Source organism: Lontra canadensis, unplaced genomic scaffold, assembly GCF_010015895.1.
Source record: "Lontra canadensis isolate GAN:19392208 unplaced genomic scaffold, GSC_riverotter_1.0 scaffold2, whole genome shotgun sequence".
Classification (NCBI taxonomy): Eukaryota; Metazoa; Chordata; class Mammalia; order Carnivora; family Mustelidae; genus Lontra; species Lontra canadensis.
The window spans coordinates 52,309,929-52,331,655 of record NW_022630996.1 but is presented as its reverse complement, the minus strand read 5'-3'; the positions used below and the strand labels follow the sequence as shown (position 1 = coordinate 52,331,655).

Below are 21,727 nucleotides of genomic sequence, written 5' to 3'. Positions count from 1 at the left end.
GTTAGATTCTTAAATTGCTTGCACCAAAAATTAAAGGAACAATTTACTAACTTACTATGCCTAAATAAACAAATGCTTTTGATAGTCTAAATAAACAAATGATTTAAATAAATGCTAAATAGGTGTTTCTGATAAAACCAGTAGTTAACAATATCTATATAATTACAATACTTTAATTATATATAATTATATTTTATAATATATGAAAATATAATTCACCATTGATTTTAAGTCACAGTCTTCAAAATCATAAGTAGTATTTATTATAAAAAAGTATACTTCAAATTCAGTCAAACAATCCATTTATCACTACTCTGGATTTTTTCGATGCTCCAGTTTACAGATGATGGAGCAAAAATGGCTCCTTTATTATACTAGCTCTTCATCTCCATCCCAGACAACTTACCAAATCCTGGGCTAGTACAATGATCTCCTGTCTATGTAACTGACCTGATATACCACAGATACCGCCCATTCAACAGATACAAAACCAAATTCATAATCTTCCTCCGACCACCATCTCTCCTTCCTATAGTCACCTCTTAATTAGTATTGTTACCATTCTGCCTTCCTTCACATCCACATTCATACCTGTACCAACTACTAAGCTGGGGAACAGTAACCACTTTTCTCTTCTAAAAGTACATTTCTTTCATTTTCTGTTTTTGTTTAAAGCCTTGTGATTATTTCATATTACATCAAATATGAAGTACATGTTTCCCATAGGACGACCCAAGATCTTTTTGATCACTATGATCAACGAATGCCCTTCAGTCCTCCGTTTCTCACATTTCAGATTGACTTTCTTTCCTCCCTTCCTTCCTTCTTTCTTTTCTTCCTTCCCTCCCTCTCTCCTTCCCTACCTAAATTCTTTCTTCCTTCCCTCCTTGTCGCCACATATTGATGTGTTTTATGCCACTTTAATACATGATATTCCTTCTATTGACTCCAGTTATTTGTAAATTACTACTTTACTTTCAGAAAGACATCCAGGTATCATGTCTTCTATAAAGCCTTCCTAGGACCACCACCCCATCACTACATGAGCACTATTTTCTCCTGTGTATCTCTTTAGGTGTGATTCTCTGAGTACTGCATTCATCCCACAATACTGTATGTGAGTGTTTGCATGCATCTTTCCCCACACTAACTCAGAGACTGGAATGGTATCAAACTTACCTTTTACCCTGAGCAATAAAAACCTTTTCTAGTTGGAGATATGCATTAACTATTTATCTGGACCATTTTTGGTTAAGGGCAAGTTACTTATACTTCTGTTTTCTAATAGGTAAAAAAGGGATAATAATAGTAACTGTCTCCTAGGGTTGTGTGTTGATTAAATAAAATAACCCAGCAGAACAGTTTGGTGCACTATCTAGAACACAGTCCAGCCTTCGAGAAGAATTAATGATGAGTTTTGTTATAATACACTGATATAACAAAAGACAACTATTAGATCTATAATTCTATGTACAAGGCTACAAGAATTCACAATAAAAATAAGATGGGTACTAAGTACTGTGGCACGATTTTAAGTTTTCAGAGTAACCCAGGCCCTTTTTTCTTTTTAAAATAAATTTTAATAAAAAATGGCAAAATTAACATATAGAAATAGAAAGCTTTTATAAGATTGTGCATTCTTTCCTTTATGTCACATAACCATTTGTTAGTTTAAATAAATTTGAATATTGCTTAGATCATTGGGTGAATACAAAACAGGATAAAGCATCTAGTATGAAATGTAAAAAACAAATCAATAAAATTAAAGTAATTGAGTGTGAACACAGATTTCATATTTATAAATTCAGAGATGACATGAATCACATTGCACAAATATTTCTGAACCTTAGATGTGATCATCAAAGTTCCAAATGACCCTCTTACTTCAAACATGCCTTAGAAATTAAAACAGAATGAATGAAGAAAAATATTAATGACAGTAAGGTGAAAATATGCAAAAAAAACTGTGTGTAAATAATTGAATACAGCTATGTGTAAAAATAAAACAAATTATGCCATCACAGTGAATAATAAAGTTATCAGCAAGTTACAAGGATGGCACAAGTGGTATGTGGTCTGCTTAGAGATACATGTGCATGCAAAGAAATTTAGATGTGACTTGCTTAAAGCCAAGAAAATGAGTTAAGAAACCTGAAGGCTATGAAAAGCCCAAATCATTTTTATAATATAGAAAAGTTTTGGCAGAGACGGCTGAATGACCCCTATTATTCATTTTCCTTTCTTTCTGCTAATACTAACACCTCCAGGCATTAGGTGAGCACATGATATCCCTGCCCCCCGCCCCAGAAGGAGATGGCATTTTCCTGAATTCCTCCTACCTTGTAGGGTGAGTGCCTCACAGTGTGAGACATAATGTGAGCACAAGTGATATGTGTGACTTCTGGTGGAGGAACCTGGTGACAATGCTGTAAGGAGTGGTATGGGTAAAAGAATACCTTTTGGAGGGATGTCTTCTTTCCTTACTGCAGACAGAAATAGACACTTCCCCCTGGCAGCACAAAGCACTCAATTCTGCACTTAACCTCAGTGACAGTCTTTACCACATTTTATTGTGATTACATATTTGGTTTGGCTCCCCTGCTGGACAACATACTTCTCAAGGGCAGGCAGAATATTTAATTATTAACCTTACTTATTTTCCAAGCACTTTCATAGTATAATAAATATTTCTCAAGTTACACATTAAAAATAATGGAAAATAATGTAAAATGGCCATATGGGTGCCAGTGTTAAAGTTGTCAACTTTGTTGTTTTATTTGTTTTTTCCCCTAAACTTAGCAGTAATCATTTTATTTTTAAAATGAAAAGAAATATGCATATCTTTAATTCTTTGCTGAATAAATGATAGGTAAAAGAGTATTCTTAGAATACCAGAACATTAAGCCATAAAATGAGAAGTAATTAATTTCTCATGAGTCAATATTTGTCTAAGAAAATTGTATATATTTTATGTCTGTACATAAAACATTTACATTTTGGTTATGGGGTACATCTCCTATTTGGAGATTACTTAGTTTCTTAAATACTTTTACTCAGTTTTCTCTCAGCACTTAATAAAAGTTTTCAGAGAAGAGGAGTGACCTAGTTTTAAAAGGCACACTACATAGCAAGTCAAGGGAATACTAAAATAAAATAAGAGGCCCATATATGTTTTAAAGAAAAGTCAGTATTGAACAATACTTCTCTTTCTATTATACTCCAAAGATGGGGAGAAAAGGGTGAGAGAAAGGGGGAGAGAGAAGGAAGAAATGATAAAGGAAGGAAAGAAGGAAGGAAGAGAATGAAACCCAGAACACACCCAATTACTTAATTACTAGAAGACCGAGATGTCCTAAGCCCTATCTAATGTCCATGCTGGATAAAATTATTCTAATGTAGACTATAACTTTTTTTAAATTTGACTTTCGAAGAATTTAAAATGCCTTTAAAATTAACTTAGGACTTAGACAAATATTTGTATACCACTATTCTTAGCAGATTTATTCACAATAGACAAAAGATGGAAACAACTCAAATGTCTATCAGCAGATGAACAGATAAACAAAATGAAGTATGTACATACAACGGAACAGTAGTTAAGCTGAGGAAGGCAAGAGGAAATGGTGTCACATGCTACAAAATGAACTAAAGGTATGTTAAAAGAAAAAATCAAAAAAGGGACAAATACTGCACAGATCCATTTGTAGGAGGTATCTAGAGGAGTCAAATTCATAGATACATAAAGTAGAATGGTGGTTGCCAGGCACTGAGAAGACGGCAAGGACAGGAATTACCATTGAACAGCCACAGTGCTTCAGTTTCAGAAGGTAAAAACGTTTGGAGATGGACAGTGGTAGTGGTTGCACAACAATATGAATGTACTTAATGCCACTGAAATGTACACATAAAAATAATTAAAGTGAAACGTGTTATATATGTTTTCCCACAATAAGAAAAAAATAGTTTAAAAATACTAAACATCAAATTGCAAAAAAATCTGCTAAAACAAACATCTGACTTCATTCCAATAACTTTAATAAAAGCCATGTACATGTGTCTACGTAAACAAAAATAAACGTTATTCTGCATTAACGATTCTACAGATTTGTTAGGCTTAGTATTGTAATGAAACCTACATTTAAAAAAAATGAAGTCGAGTATTCTGAAAAGTTGAAAGTCTGACAAAAGCATAATTAGATTTTTAAAAATAAAAATGAAAAATTCTGTTAGAAACAGTATCAGAAATAGCAATCAGTAAAATCTCCCTTTATTTGTAATATTTGCTTTGCCTAGTTCCACTATCATGATTTCCCGTGTACCACAAGTTTCATAAGTAATTTCCCAAGTACTTACTAGTTAACTATATATTGCCAAACACATTGGAAGTGCCATAAAAAATACACACATTTTTAAATAAAGCTTTCCTATTGTTTCAGATCACTTCAAGATCTCTATGATATCAGAATCATGATTTTAACATGCATCTCATACTTTGAGTCCTTCAGACCTCTACTTTTGATATTTATAAGTCAGAATTATGAAATTTCCAAAACTATTTTCAAACTTTGGTCCCTGACAAGAATTTCAAGTATCTTGAAATGTAATCACTGAGAACTGTAATCTCTTTCTTCCTAACTCATTCATGAAGTGGTAAATGCATTAAAAGCATAGTTTGGGAAAAGGATAGGCCAGATAGTTAAAGCAAAATACATGAAGGAATTTAAAACAATATACCAAGTAATATTTCAAGTATTAGTCCTCTACAAATTCTACAAAAAGGAAGTGCAGGGTGATTTGGGAGCCTGATCTAGATGGCAGAACAAGGGAGCACTATCCTTAGGAAGCAGCATGGAAGCAGGTATCTTCAGTCTATTGAAGAGCAATCGCTGATGTAAAAGGCTGGGAAAGGCAGACATAACAAAAGGTGAAGACAAAACTCAGAGAGAAGGCCCAAAGTCAGGCCAGAAACCAGATCGTCGAGGGCCTAGTAAGGATTTGAGCAATTAGCTGGTTCAAGAAAAGAAAGCATTTTAAAAAGATCAATCTTGGGGCACCTGGGTGGCTCAGTGGGTTAAAGCCTCTGCCTTCAGCTTGGGTCATGATCCCAGGGTCCTGGGATCGAGCCCCGCATCTGGCTCCCTGCTCAGCAGGGAGCCTGCTTCCTCCTCTCTCTCTCTCTGCCTACTTGTGATCTCTGTCAAATAAATAAATAAAATCTTAAAAAAAAAAAGATCAATCTTTAAGTTTGAAGAGATTTGAGAAGATAAACTAAGGAAGAGTGTTATCTCAGAATTCTGAGGACCAAGAACAATTATGGATTAATTAGACAGAAGGAAGTCATAAATAAATTCACACTGAGTCGGAACAGTTAAAACAGTGTATTTTATGGACCAAAGCAGAAGTTTTAGGATGAGAGTAAATGACAAATTCAAATTCAATTTCTGTAGAGGCCAAAAAAAAAAAAAAAATATATATATATATAAAACTATGTGTGTGTGTGTGTGTGTGTGTGTAAGAACAGTTTTCACTTACACATAAAGAGAATCCGATTGGAATGTTTTTCAAAAAGGAATGAATGAGCAACCGGACAGTAGTGATAATTTATTCAGAGTCTGGTTGTGAAAATGATAAAAGACATGAGGTAAGCTGAAGAAAAGCAAGATCAGGAGACCTTTTTTTTTTTTTTTTTTTTGTTAACAATGAAGAGAAACTAGGCATAGCTTGTTTGGAAGCTGTTAGAAAAGAACTTGGAGTGGTTGGACAGGGAAGATGTAGGAGAGAGGGTTAAAGTCCAGTCCAAGGTTGAGGGAAATAGACGGTGGCTGTGGGACAGAGAGGACATAGGTCACAAGGCACACTGGCCCTTGACTAAGAGATAGCTAGCTTACATGCTGCGTTCAAAGGTTGAGGGAAGGATGGATGTGGATGCAAATGCATTGTTGCTCTGGTATTGGGAGTTAAGTTCATCACTTACTATGGGGTGTTTTTAATTTCTTCTTATTGAAATAGAAGTCAGGGTCACTTCTAAGAGTAAATCAAGAAGGCCTGAAAAGAATGGGGGAATACTAGAAATGGGTACTCTAAGGATGGAGAGGAATGAGGTAAAGAAATATATGCAGGATTAATATTCAATGCCAAACAGTCGGTAAGTTTCGTGATCATGAAAGTCTGTCTATAAATGTACAGTAAACATGAAACTCTAAGACTTCCAAAGCTAAGTGAAAAAGGGGCATATAGCTTCCTCCTGTTCTCTTGAGACACTCACTTGTGGAGGCCTGAGCTTGCCATTCACAGGTATGGCCGTACTAAGCTATCACACTGAGAAAGCCCAGGCCACATAAAGAAGTCAACTGCAGGTACTCTGACAGTTAATATTACATGACAATTTGACTGACCACAGGGTGTCCAGATTAAACATTGTGTGTGTGTGTGTGTGTGTGTGTGTGTGTGTGTGTGTGTGTGTAAAAGTTTCTGGATGAGATTAGCATTACACTGGTGGACTCAGCAAAGTAGATGACTCTCCCCGGTGTGGACAGGCATCATCTAAACTGTTATGGCTTGGATGGAACAAAAGATAGAGGAAGGAAAGGACACTGACCAACACAATGCTCCAGGTAAATTTCAACCAACAACAAGCATCAGCAATTAGACTCGAGAGTAACTATGCCTCCAGCCAATCCAATCCCTTCCAATCCTGTCTGCCCAACTGAGGACCTGGAGATGATGAAAGAGATACGTCATCCCTGTTTTGCCCTGTTCAAATTGCTGACCCATGGAAGCTACGCACATAAAACAGCTATTTTATATTGCAAAGCTTTCAAGTACTTTGTTATGTAGCCAGAGAAAACAGAAGAGATTTTTGATCCGTGGAAGTAAAATGTTGCCACAATATTTGCTTCAGAACTGAAGGATGAACAGAATCTAGAAGGGACAGGTAGACAATGAGGAAGCCTTAGGAAGCCATTAGTGAGGGTATAGACGACACAGGAACAATCTTAATGGGTAAAGAATAGTGAACCCTAGTTATATGATGGCAAATAGTTTGTTATGAAACAGGGATACCTTGACAATTCTCAGCATATTTTTGGCCCCTTATAAATGCTGCCAAATAAAATCTTAGGGCCGCCTGGGTGGCTCAGTGGTTAAGTGTCTGCCTTTGGCTCAGGTCATGATCCCAGGGTCCTTGGATCAAGCCCTTCATTGGGCTCACTTCTCAGCAGGAAGCCTGCTTCTCTCTCTCCCACTCCCCTTGCTTGTGTTCTCTCTCTTGCTGTCTTTCTGTCAGATAATAAATAAATAAAAATCTTTTAAAAAATTGTTTTAAAAATAAAATAAAATCTTAAAAAAAATAGAATAAAGCTATACAGAGTTTCTGGTATTTTTCTTGCTAGAAGCAAAGATGAGAAGAGAGAAAATACAGAGAAATTACAATTAAAAATCATAATAAATCAAGATGTTGTACTTATACTTTCTAATTCTCTCCAGAAATCTTACCCACTAAGGAAATAAATTCTTCATATTTTAGGACTTGTGTGTGTGTGTGTGTATGTGTGTGTGTGTGTATATATATATATATATATATATATGTTGCTTAAGTAAGATTCTCTACTTGGTGAAAATACCAGTCATGTAGAAATATAAAACAGAATATACAAACTTCAAAATGTTGCCTAAGTGAGATTATTTTTCTCTTCAAAAAAATTTATATCCGGGAACTCTTCTTATTCTTTTTTTTTTTAAGTACATTAGCCATTTGAGATTAATATATTAGGATTAATTACTCTCAGTCAGAAAATAATGCTGAACATATCTGTATAAGAATATGTATTCCCAAAAGAAAGGCGTCAGTTACTAATGCTCAGGTAGAACAGGAGGCAATGGAGAACACCAAATTAGTTCCAATTAGCCATGTTAGAGGATTATTCTAGGTAAAATTACCTTATAATGAGGTAATTAACCTCTTTGGAAAGAGTTCAAGATAGACTTACTGTATACTTAATATGTCCTATAAAAAGGTGATATAAAAAGGGTTCTCAAAATTGTTCCCAGGGATTATTTCTACCAAGAATCAAGAGAGTTTATTCTATAACCAAAAAAACACTTTTATTATATTATTGATAACTGAATTCTAAAGCATATGGATATTATAAATTAGATATTTAAACTTAATATCAAATTAATTTATGTGGAACTAGCTGTATCTACACTAAAGAACAGAACAGCTGGGTGATATTCAACTCCAAATATCTATGAATGTCCAAAGAAAAATTTCTGTCATTGACATTGGTCAATGCTCATTCCCCAAAGTCAGCTGTCCCTTGTCTCATTAGTTCAGTGGATCCCCTCAGTCCCCAGAGCACAACTGGTTCTTGTTATAGTTCCACAGACCAATCCAAAAAAGGGAATGGGCCTGGATACAAAGGAAATGGGACCTTTAGCGCTTTTAAATACAAAAGCACTTTGTAAACTAGGGATAAGATTCCCAGAAACATCAGCTTTAACTGCTGGTTAAGCCTATCTTTTGTTTTTGCCTAAAAATTGATCATTTATTTACTATACACTAATTGAAATTTACATATGTATATAACTATACATATGTAAATCTAAAAATGAAATTTATACACAAATATACATATGTATGTGTATATAATGTCATCTTATAACAAACAAGAAATAATTTACTTGTGTTTTAATTTCACAAATATTTCCCAAAAGTTTTCATGTAGGCATCGAATCTGTAATAATGGGTAGAAATATTTTCCCTAAACTCCTTTCTTAACCATTCCGTACTCTTTCTTACAGGAAAATTCACTGTATCTTGGATTATTCAGTTGTGATTTTGTAGACATCCCTGAATTAACTACTGTTAGTTCACAAATTTCTTTTCTTAATTTGGTATCCTAGGAAGTGACTATGTGCTTGTGTGTGTGTATGTGAGTGTGTGTATATGAAACTTTTGCATAAAACACATGCAAAACACATGTAAAGCAAAAACACAAATCCCAGGAAAAGAAAGGCAAAATCAAACAGAAAATTTTTAGAATATTTGCATGAAAATGATACTAATAAAATGTAAGTATTTGGCAAACAGAAACTAGAAATAAATGTTTTTCCTTCCTCGGCTAAATCAGAGAACATATAAGTGGCCCCTACTTCAATATACATCATTTAGAGCTAAATGGTCATCAACTTGGGAGCCCTAGGAAATATCCTCTCCTCTGTATTAATACAATGTAACCTTTTCTTCCTGTCTATATTTTTCTGCACAACCTATCACTATGCTTCCTATGTAACCCCAAATTCATTTTCCTCATTTGCCTCACAGATAGGAAAATTCAGTGACTAGCTAGATGTCCATCATATAAAAAGAGCTCCTCTAATAAGTGTCTGCAAAAGAAATAATCAGCCAAATCAATAGCAGATGAGCACTATTTTATCCAAACTTCAGGATCTTCACTGATAGTTGTGTTACTCCGCTGTAGTGGCAAGAGTAAAGAAAAAAAAAAGAGAATGAGAGCAGAAATAAGAACTTTGGAGAGATCAGAGAGAGGCAAAAAAGGAAGGAAGAAAAGTCAATGGATCTCTTCCTTATTTACCCTCAAGTTCTCACTCCATTCCAAAGAACTATCTTACACACATGATTTTGAACAGCCTGGAAACAAAAGTGAGTATTCTGATTTAATGAAACCGGGAAATACTGCCGGAAGATTCAGGTGGATTGAATGTCCTATATCAGTATGCACACAACTCTGACTCATATAACCATTCATATTGCTACCTGCTCAGATGAAATATCCAAATGTGTTTCAACATACAAATGAAAATATATGAAGAGGATAGCACAACTACTAGTAAATTATTTTAAAAGCCTTATATGATAAATATATGTATAATAAGAATACATATAGTTATGAAAAATTTACATAATATGAAAAAGTGAAACTCTCAGAAAACATATAGGTACACATATATATAAATCTATGCATCACGGATATATATGCATACATCTATGTAAGTCTGTATATTACCAATCCACCTATTTATCTATGCACTAAATGGCTTATACACAGACCACAGTTTAGTCATGTAGAAAGACTGATTTAGTAATAATGCTGACACAAAAAATGTCAAGGAATGTTATCTAAAAGATATAATTGAGTAGTCATTCTAAGTGAGAACGAAAAATGAGTATCTTTCTATTTTTCTGAAAAGACAAAAATTGGTTAGGTATACAGAAAAGGAAAACATAAAAAATGATTTAGGATACAGAATTCTCACAAGAATATAATTTTGTCCAAAAGGTCCCTGTACAACACTAACTTTTCTAGTAAATATAGATTTTATTCAGGATACTAATAATAAAAATGTTTAATTTTTAATATCAGTAGTACTATTTCCCTAGTATATAAAAGATGGTACCCTTTACATAAAGTGGAATTGTGTACATTGTTAAATAAATAAAATGTTTCACTATACAATAATGAAGCTGTCTTTACTGATGGTTGCAAAAGTGAGGTCAAATGCCTTAAAGACAATGCAGACTCCATTCTGTCTTCACTTACATTGTTCTTAATGGAGTGTGAATATGTCTTTAATTTAAAAATCGATTATTCTACAGATTTTTAAAAATACCAATAAAAGTTATTATGTAAAATTTTATAATTTCAAAGTGTAAGAAAAGATGTATTCCTACAAATGAAAGTCTATAAATATATGTACTAAAAACATTCAGAGATAAAACAGAAGGAATATCTTGTTTTATTTGCCATATTGTAATTGACTTAAAAAAATAAGTAAGATACGTATGTTAAAACGTTATATCATGAAATTTATTGAAAGATAAGTTTAACTGGCTTTTATTAAACACACATTAAAAATATTTATAGTATATGGGGAAGATCTGATATATGAAGATGCCATCATGATATGACAGAATTTGAGCATTCCTCTTAAAGCTCTAAAAAATTTATTTTACTGAATTCAGAAAAACAACTTCTCATTGAGCTTTAGAAAATAAATAGAAATATCTGGTTATGATACAGAATTTTTCTATCACTACTGAAATATTATTTTATTCTTAACCCTTAAATTTTAGCTGGAACTTTTCTGTCTAGATAATAATCAACAATTTTATTTCATTATTCTTGTCTGTCTGCTTTGCCCCTACAACAAGCTACAAAGTTATAAAAAAATTGTAAGTTTTATTTCTCTATTAACTTGGAAATTATAATATATCACATATAATATAGTACAGAATATATGGAAAAATCCAATTTCCAAGTTAAGAACATATATACATATACACAGTTTAAAGTAAATACAGGTATAAAATTGGCATGTCAAGATCAATAAGGATATTTTATGAGTTATTCTGACCAATAAAAATATTTGCTTCCATAAAATATCTTTTCTTATCATTTATGCAAAATTTGCTTTATTATCTTTGGCTTAATATCATATGATACACAACTTACAAAATTACTACAGAGGGAAAAAGAGGGAGTGATTTTTTTTTATACTGTCTTCAGTTCACTATCACCAAAAAATATTAATAACTGATTGATGATTACATATTGTTGACCTATAAAGTTGAAGATAATAAGTGCTAAACAAATCTACAAAGCTTGTATTATTCATTAGCAAGACATTCACAATCCTCAGAGATTTAAACAGGAGGATTTTCACTTATTTATTGATATTTCTGGGGTCTTTGGAAATGAAGTACATGAACACCATAGTGAGAAACTAAAAAGGCATTATTAGCACCTAAAAGAATAGTTACTTAGAATGAAGACTCATTCTAGGCATATTTCAACTTTATTTTTTCTATCACAGCTTTGGCACTATAAAAAGGGTAAACTATAAAAGTAGTTAGGTATTTAAAAGACAAATATACCACTCAGTAATAAATAATTTAGTAAATACATTTAGCAAATACCTACAAAGGGCTCATTATGTTCCATGCCATGTATAGATACTAAAGTCCCAGAAAGAGTCTCACTCTAAGATCTCCCCAAGTCTACTGTTAAGTTGGGGGGGGGTAGAAGACATAATCACTCCACAGAATGAATGTGATTTTAAAGACAAAGGCAAATTTTCTAAATTCATGTCTTCCCTTAATTTCTTGGGTAATTTGGAGAGCTTAGTTTCTCTTTTATACTAGGGTTTATTAATATAGTGATGAAGTATAAGTCTGGTATACCAATTTGTCTGTTTTGTTTCTTCCTTCACACAGGTGAAGGGTAAGGCCCTCCGACACATCTGATATTGCTACACAGAGGATGAGTTAAACTGCTTTACTGAAATTCACACACCAATTTCAGTTTTCTAGTTGTAGATTTCTTCATAAAAAGCAGAAAGTAGAACAGCAATGAAGTATATTCCTCTGAAAAAAAGGCTAAGAAAACAATCTTTGTCTCATTCAGGAGGTTTGAGACCAGATACTTATTAAATAAGCACTTACCTGTGGACTTAGTGAAATAGTATCTTTGTGGAATATTGTGGGCTATCAGTGTTTGCTAGCAAACTGTATCAAGTGTTGTTTATTTTTTATTAGAAACTTGAATTAGTTCTTTGAAAACAAGCTATAACTACAATATTAATAACTCTTTGTAGCATCACAAATACTGATTCTATAACTAGTTCCATTTTGCATATTACTTGTAAGTCCTTGTCAGTGTTGTAAGATTTCACTCATGGAGTTAAGCAGTTTCATATTTTTTTCAAAATTCTTATAATGATCATTTTAATGGATGCATATTTCAGTGTGCCAAAATACAATGATTAATATTGTTTTAAAGGAAGAACTTACAATGCTCTACTCTCAATAGACCAGGAGAACCAGTAATGTATGTTAATTACAAGAGCACAAACGTGATAGTTAATAGTAATAGACAAGTTAATGTTTTAAATACTGGTATCATGTAATAAAGGTTTCTCAATAATAGTAGCATAAATTTAAAAAAATTAAAAAAATAGTAGCATAAATAGTTTAAGGATTGTTTGAATCTAAAATAATGAGAAAGATTTCAGTTTGAAGAATATCTCAAAGTTTAGAAAGTTAAACAGCATACTTCCTTTCAACAGTTAACTTAGATTAACATAAAAATTTGGAAAAGAATACGATATAAACCTCTCGACTAGCACTCTCCTAAGCACCGGAAAAATCATTATCTTCCCCAGTTCTTTCAATTTCTGTCAGAAGAAGCATAGAGAGAACTATATATTTTGGTAATTAATTTCCTTAAGATAATGTTAGAAACATCAGGTTCTTTAAAATATAAATGAATTTCAAGGTGAGCATGCTAGAGGATAATATTAATGGCATATGATTTATTGTGACAAGAGATCTGATCTGAAACACCATTATTAGGAGTATTTAAAAAAACCCATTTGCAAATCCCTCAAAATACGAAAGAGTTGATATCTGAAAATCTGCCCTTTTAAGTATGAAATTGCTTGTGCACAATATTCCTCATAAAAATGTATTAGAAAATTTTCATATTCTGAATATGTTGCATTATAGTTTAGGGTATTATCTAAATGCGTGTAATTCTCAGTGAAGACAATCTGCAAAAGTACAGGTTGAAATGTATATGCCTAACTGACCTGGTTACATATGCAATTTTAGAGCTGTTAGCTAAAAACAGAAAATACATTGAGCTTCTACTATACACCCGGCATTCTCTGAACTCACAACAGAAACATGTGAAGTATGCCAATCTAAAAGGTGTTTTCTGTATTAGCACTGTTCCAAATGAAATATTCCCTTTAAACTATACAAGGTTTATTCATCCCTCAAATTTACAAATAAGCTTCAAAAGGATGTAGTTTTACACCTTTTAAGTACTTTGGGATGTGTACAAACACACTGCTCTACATAGAATTTAACCACACATTGGGCAGAAGGAATGTCATAAATTAGTACTGCAATCAATAATAAAAAATTACGTAGATATATGTGAATAACAGAAGTTTCATTACCTTGGACACTTGAGAGAGGATCATAAATACTGGCATTCTTATATACAGTATGTCAATGTGATTATCACATGAATACATTACTATACTTTCTCTATACTTTGAATTCTCCTTTCTTTCCTCTGCCATCATCTCTTCTGTTTCTCTCTCTCTCTCTCTCTCTCTCTTTCTCTGCTAAGCTTGGAACAAAAATGCCTTAAACATTATCAAACTTTTTTTCCCCATTAAAGTTTTTTTTCCCCCTTAAAGTCTTTAATGGGCTTTTAAAATTGTGAAACTCCTGGATGGGGGACACTGCATGCCTCATTATCAAATAATTATTTTTTTACTTGAAATGCTTCATATTGCTTCATATGTTAACATATGAATATCAACACAGGAATGCTTCATGGGATGGCACCTGAGCAAGCACAGTCTAGATTTTATAATATGGTTTTATGTGCATTAACAGTTATGTTCATTTCCAGGACATTCAAGGTATATCAATATGTGCTGAAATTTACTATAAGGTGATTATGAGCTCATTGTTAGATCAATTTATTTTCATATATTTCATGAAATAAAATTAAATCTTGTAAAATGAAAGTGTCTATTTATATAAAATGAAAACTTACAGGTATGAAATTTTAATGAGCTCTCCACTAAATTTTATAATACAAATGGCATAAAATTCACACACACAAAAATATACAGTAAAAATTTAGTCTCCACCCCAACCATTTAGTTCCCTTTTCCAGGAGGAACCCAGAGTAAAAAGATTTTTAATTCTTCTAAAGATATGCTGTGTACATGTACATATTCATGTATATACTTCTTCCATTTTCTTTAAACCAGAATTGTACCTGGCTCAACTATAAGAGGAAAGGCAAAATATAATGGCATAAATTATGATTTTGAGGGTTGTTAAACTCACCACATACAGGGCTACAGAGCCTTGGGCTTTGAACATTAATATATAAATCAAGTATCTGCATAGAAAGGCAGATTGTGATTTTGTAATGCTGTGAAATGAACACAGTAGAAGTAGGTATAACTGAAGCAAAGATGATTCACTTCTTCTGTCCCATTTTTCTGGGGGATGGAGGGGAGACAGTAGGATTGCTGTCTAGAAATGGGAAGATACAAAACCAAACCTTTCCCTATTGTCCCTGAATATCCAAAAAATTCAACATCTACATTTGGAAGGGAAAAATGTGTATTACTATAGTAGCAAAACTAATTTTGATTGTCAATGCTCTTCTCTTCAAAGAATAAATCTTTAAAATTAGTTTATGTTAGCATTGATAATTCTCTGGTTTATTTTCCCTTTGGTTGAGGCCAGTACTGGACAGACAGTACAAAGATACCAGGCCCTACCTGACAACTTTGAAATACACAGTAACTCAGCACTATCAAATCACAGTTCCATGTTTTCCTTTGGGATTTAGGAGGTTCACCTCTTCATATCCTTAACTATGTAAAGACTTCCCATATATCTTATCATTTCACCTTAGACACTCAAAATTCTTCTTTTCCACACATGAGAATGGTCTAGAGATGACCACTGCATTCCTCACTGGAGTCTCATTAAAACCAAAGAGGAAAAATTAAATTCATTCACACTTTTGTCCCAAGACTTACACACACACCCAATGTTATCCAGCCTTTTAAGTATATTAATGTTCAAAATATTTTATATCATATAGTGATCCTATTCATAACATAATTCATCAACACAAACCACAATTATAATTTTATCATTTGTTACCTTACCTACTGTTGAATTTTTCTGGGTGTTTTTCTCTCATGATGTGGAATCTGTGTGCAATGGAAGCATCCTAAGGAGAGAAATAGAAAAGAAAAATGAGGCAGTTTATGATCCTACTACCTTGTGGAAATAAAGATTAAGAGACAAAAATTAATTAATAATATTTTTAAATGAATTCTTTCTTAACAGTATCATTGCCCAGAAGATATTCTGAAATTAGGCAAAAATGAATTATCTACACAAATTCAGTGCAAGTATGATTTATGTCATTTCACTGCTGGTTACTTGTCATATTGACTTCTAGGAACTGATTTCTATTTAATTTATGTATCTCCTTTACTACCTGGTTTTGACCTCAAGATCAAAGTATGTTTAAGACAGTGTCTATGAACATAAATGTTAAAAAGTAGTTGAAAATATTATTACACATAGCTGGAAGGATGGCCCAAGTGGAAAAGTAATCAGGTGGAGGAGTTTCTAGTCCTGTGAGATTAATTATGAGTAAAAAGATAGTGTGAGGTTGCATATATAATAAAGTTAAGCATAATACAGGACTTCAAAGTTTTCTAAGAGTGTCTTGAATGTGCAATTATTAATTGTTCACTCCACAAGCAACTTTCTGACCTATCTTATCTTGCTTAATGGAGAAAAGAAAGCAACAAAGAGAAAAAAAAATTTCTGGAGAATTGGTGACGAATAACTAGCCTCCGAGACTCCCAAGGTACCAGTTCTGAACCCTAATGGATTTCTTTCTTTTAAGAAACCCACTCAAGACTTTTTATGAGACAAAATCACACTAATCATGTGAGATTGGTGGAATACTGTGATTCAAGCTTTTAAAACACAGACCGTCCTTGCTGACTTTGAAACAGTTGCCACTGTTATAGTCCAGGCTAGAAGATATTTTCTCATTTTTCATCTACACATGATTAATCATGTCAATGAGAAACTAATATATTTACCAGTGGTCTCAATAGAAACAAGGCTATTGTTGCGATTAACTGTTAATTTTGTTTCATAGTGCAGATGAAAAAAAGAAAGAAAGAAAACAAACACAAAGGAAATAAAGAAGTTGTGTATTTGAGAGAATCTCGAAAACACTAATCAAGGATTAAAAGTCTAATGAATGAAATGAAAAGGCTAATGTGCTTACTCATGCATAACAAAGCACGAGGCACAACAAGAGAGGGACCAATGCCCACTGCAGATGGCAGACTGAGTTGCCTTTCCCCACAAGAGAAAGCTGTACTAGCACTGTAATTTTTTCTGTACATTTTGTCCTCTAAAAATATGAGGTAATTGAATTAACCCACAAGAGAAATGAACACAAAGATATAGACTGGTGTACATAGAAATACTTATTAAAAAGCTACCAACAAATCCCTGTATGGTTGATGTTCTAAGATATCTTTGTTATATATAGATAGTCAACTTCCTGGTTTGCTAAGAAGTAGGAATGTCAAGATGGTTTCACTTTATTGGTTCAATAGCGCTCAAATCCAGTCACGGAGTTTCTTCCTTTTTTTTTTTAATTCTCATTAATAAGTAATAAATATAGCTATCTTAGCATGTTGTTTTATAGTGGTATGAAATTATAAATAAATGTGTGAGCTGGGCTATTTGTGATATATTATGTGCCTTGATCATTAATGTTTTAAAACCATTTATTTTGACTTTATCCCTAATCTGGTTCCGAATCAATTTGTAATACCTTATAATTAAATGCATACATCCAGCAGACCAGTTGAACAAAAAGCAAAGGAATATGATTCAAGTCCTAAGAATGGATGATCAATATTGGTTATCCATAGGGAGACTATCATTTGATTTACTTCTGCTTGAATTATATGTTCCTGCTAACATAGAAAACTGAAGACTTTTAAAAATAGATTGTGTAGTATAATTTGATTCATAAGCATGTATTTTTCAATAACAGGTCTCTTCCTTTTGAAAGCAACATAATAAGGACAGAGAGGGGTAAAGAAGAAAGGAAAGAAAAGGGAAAGGAGAAGAAAAGAGGGTATCTGAAGAAGACCATTTAGATGGGACTATAACTGAGTAAACTCCTAGAAATACAGAACACCAAATAGACCAAATAGCCAAGGAGAAACTGAATGTTAGCTCTATCTCCAAGATAGCTGGGCAATGGATCATGTGGTAAAGGAGGGGATAAACAAAAACTAGTAAGGAACACTGGCATGTCTTTTCCATGTGTTGAATGGGTTTCACCACAAAGAGAGAGTTGGCATTGCTGACTACAGGACTGACAAGACACAATGACAGCAGGTGTTCATTTGGATGAGAATTCAGACCAAATTCCCATGGGACTCTGTCCCTTTGGCATACCTCAAAAGGCTCAAAAGAGAACTGCCAAATACTGTAAACTTATCCAGCATCCATATTTCAGAGATATTTAGGACTCTAACAGGAGACCAAATAAGAAAAAGATAAAATAGTGTCAGGTTTTTATATAAATTTTGCCCTTTCTTTCTCTATATGCCACATTCTCAAGGAACAAAAACTAATCAACATTACTTCCATACCCTAGAATGGACAAACTTTAAATTCAGACAGACTTTTACTTCCAAGACTTGTAACTTTGAGCCAATTACTTATTTACTTTAAGCCACAGCTTCCTTATCTCTTAAAGAGGTAACTGATACTCCATTATAGTATTTTGGTGAGATTTTTTTTAGATTATTTGCTATAACTGAGGCGTTCACATATTTTATATTCACATCAGAATTTTACTGAAAGTAAAATATAGTAAAACATAGTTAAATTGCACAATTCTTAAATGACTCTCAAATTGGTTTTATTTAATGACTCTCAAATTGGTTTTATTATTTCCTGAAATTATAAAATACTTTTAGTTTAAATTAATTTTGAAACTTAAAATCAGATTTAAGAAATTAAAATATATTCATTTTTATTAAAGCAAAAATAATTTAAATATATTAATTTTCTAAGCAGCAGAAAGTAGTAATTTATATATATATATAAATACACACACACACTATATATATACATACACAAATATTCATATATCAGAGAATCAGCTTCTTAGCTGTCACTGTTATTTTTCTGATGAGTGATTTTCCTTTTCCTATAAGGGCTTATTATTTAATTTTTTAAAAAAAGTCACTCTAAATATCCAAAGTTGTATTATAAGTTATTAATCTAAAGTTTTTGACTATTTCTGTGGATCATAACATTTTAAATTGAGAAAATACTCAATACCTGAGATACCTGAACCTATAACAAACTCTAGTAAATATTTCCAATGGATTTTTTTGAGGTATTGTTTACATACCCCAAAATTCATCAATTTAAAGTGTACCAATCAATGAGTTTGAACAAAGGTAAATAGCAAACACTTTCACAAACGTGATATAGAAAACTTCCACCTCCATGAGAAGTTCCCTAATGCCCTCAGCATTTATATGCTTTTATACTTACACATATTCCCACCACCACCCTCAAAAGACACGATCTGCTTTCTGTCACTGTAGATTTCCTTTTCTAAAAATTCCTATAAATGGAATTTAAAAGTACTCTTTTATGTCTGGCTTTCTTCACTTATTGTTGTACTTTTAAGATTCGGCCATTTGTTCCAGGATAAGTGGTTTGTCACCTTTTATTATTAAATAGTATCCAACTGAATTGATATGCCAGTTTATTTATTAATTGTTGCCCTTTGACCTTTAATGAAGAAAGCTGCTATGAAATTTTGAGCACAATTCTTCTCAGAGACATGTGATTATATCTTTTGAGTGAATACCCTGGATTGAAACTGCCCAGACGTATGATGAAATTTATATTTCACTGTATAAAAAACTATCACATTATTTTTGAGAGTAATTATATCATTTTGTGTTTCTACCAGTAATTTTTGAGAGTTCCAGTTACTCCACATCTTTATCAACATCTCACATCTACAACAACCCCTGGCAATTTTTTAAAAAATTTTATCATTCTAATAAAATATGCAATGGTATCCTTGCTTAGCCTTAAACAATTAAGCCGGCACCATTTGCTTCCCTAGAAGGGGTCTGTCAATTACGATGAAAATATAAGATGTGAAAGCTCTGGTGTAGACTTAATGGATGTTTCCAGCTCTACCACAGCCATTCATACTTGAAGCTCTTACATGTTCTCAGGAATGAGCACTCTCCAGAATCCCACTTGTGGTTTCTACCTCGCAATCACTCCATATATACCGGGTTTTAAAAGAGTCCTCTTTTTCTATTAAGTTTCTCTGAAAAAGATATTCAGAGACTATATGCTTAGAGTCTCCCTTGAAGAACTTTCAGCTGTCAAACTAATAATGATTTTTTCTTTGGTTAAACCATACTTTAAATAAAAGAAATAAGTTAAAAAATTCAGCATGTCATAATAAATTTTCCTTATTACTGACTGAAGTTGATTATCTTTTCATATGCTTTTGTCTTAATTATTTTTGTGTGGCGTACCTGTTCAAGTCCTTTATCCATTTTGCCTATGCAAATTAAAATTATTTAGATTAAGAACCAGAATGACAATAATTAGTAATAATTAAATATTTACTACTCTTAAGCAGTATTTTAAGAGCTTTACATATAGTATTTCATTTAATCTTCACAAAACTTTTGTGAGCTACCTACTGTTATCTACATTTTATGAAGGAGAAAACAGGATTATGGAGATCAGAACCCTCCCAGACCATACAGGAAAAAGCTGTGGAATTCACAGATGACTACAGGTAATTGCCTTCAGGCCTTTTATACTTTTGCTAGCATTGAGAAACCCACGCAATTGCAAATATTTTCCCAATTTTTTTTACTTTTTTTTTTTTTTTTACCTTATACGGTTTTAAATTTTTGTATTTCAGACATAATCAACCTTTTTTTTTTTCCGAGTTTTGAGTCATTTTTAGATAGAGCCTTCTTTTCTTCATAATTAAGCAGGACACTTTTTGGTTTTGCCCTTAAAACTTTGTATTTTACACTGTATTATTTGAATCATTTTAGACTTATACATATTACATATACTAACAGAATTTGTTTAATAATCTACTTTTCCCTCCTTGTTTGAATACACTGTTAATTCTATAATAAATTTCCATCTCTATCTCTCTATATGTTACTTCTGAACTATACCAAACTATTTTAAATATTCTAGTTATGTAATACATTTTCATATTTGGCTGGGCTAGAATCACCCAAAATGATTCTAATCACTGGAACTTGGTAAAGTTTTTGCAGATGTGATCCAGTTAAAGATTAATATTGCTTGGAACCAATGATTCTTTTCTGCCTTGCACTTACTTTCTTTTGGAAAAGGAATGTCTAACTCATCTACTATGTTATTTTGAAAACAGATAACTTGTTTTCTAGCTTCGCAGGCCCACAACAGAGAAGTTTGCCCGTATGAATCTTGCTGAGTCTTGCCTATAACAGATTTCAATGATTTCTATGATAAGATTTGGGACTTGGAGCTGATGATATTGAGAAGGGCCTTCTGACATGAGTTGATGACATAACGGACTAAGACATGTGGAGATACTGAAATGAGGGGAAAATATTTTGCATGTGGGACAGAATAAAAATATGAGGGACAGTGGGCAGATAGGTGAGATGAGTGGTAACCCCTATATATATCTGTCTTTAATCCCTGGAACCTGGAAATGTCACCTTATAAGGTAAAACTTTTACAAATATTTAAAAATCTTGAAATGAAGAGATTACCCTGAATTATTTAAGTAAGACCTGAATGCCTTTACAAGTGTCCTTATAAGAGAGAGAGACAGGGAAATTTGAAGACCAAAGAGGGGAAAGCAATGTGACCATACAGGTAGAGATTTCAGGGACACAGCCAGACATTAAGCAATGCCAACAGCCACCAGAAGCAAGAAGTGGCAAACGACAGATTCTCCTCTACAGCCTCTCAAGGACCATGAACCTGTTGACACCATGATTTCTGCCTAGGGGCATGCAATATGGTCTTGCAGACCCTTGAACT

At 32.9% G+C, this 21,727-nt stretch overlaps 1 protein-coding gene across 5 annotated transcripts in view; it reads right to left on the bottom strand.

Annotated features, from left to right (window-relative positions):
- DGKB (diacylglycerol kinase beta) overlaps positions 1-21,727 on the bottom strand; it is a 681,931-nt gene that overhangs the window by 278,453 nt on the left and 381,751 nt on the right. For all 5 annotated transcript variants that reach the window (XM_032873966.1, XM_032873990.1, XM_032873985.1 and 2 more), the window contains one exon: positions 15,733-15,797. In XM_032873966.1, coding sequence (XP_032729857.1) covers positions 15,733-15,797 — 65 coding nt within the window. The remainder of the gene's footprint in view (positions 1-15,732; positions 15,798-21,727) is intronic.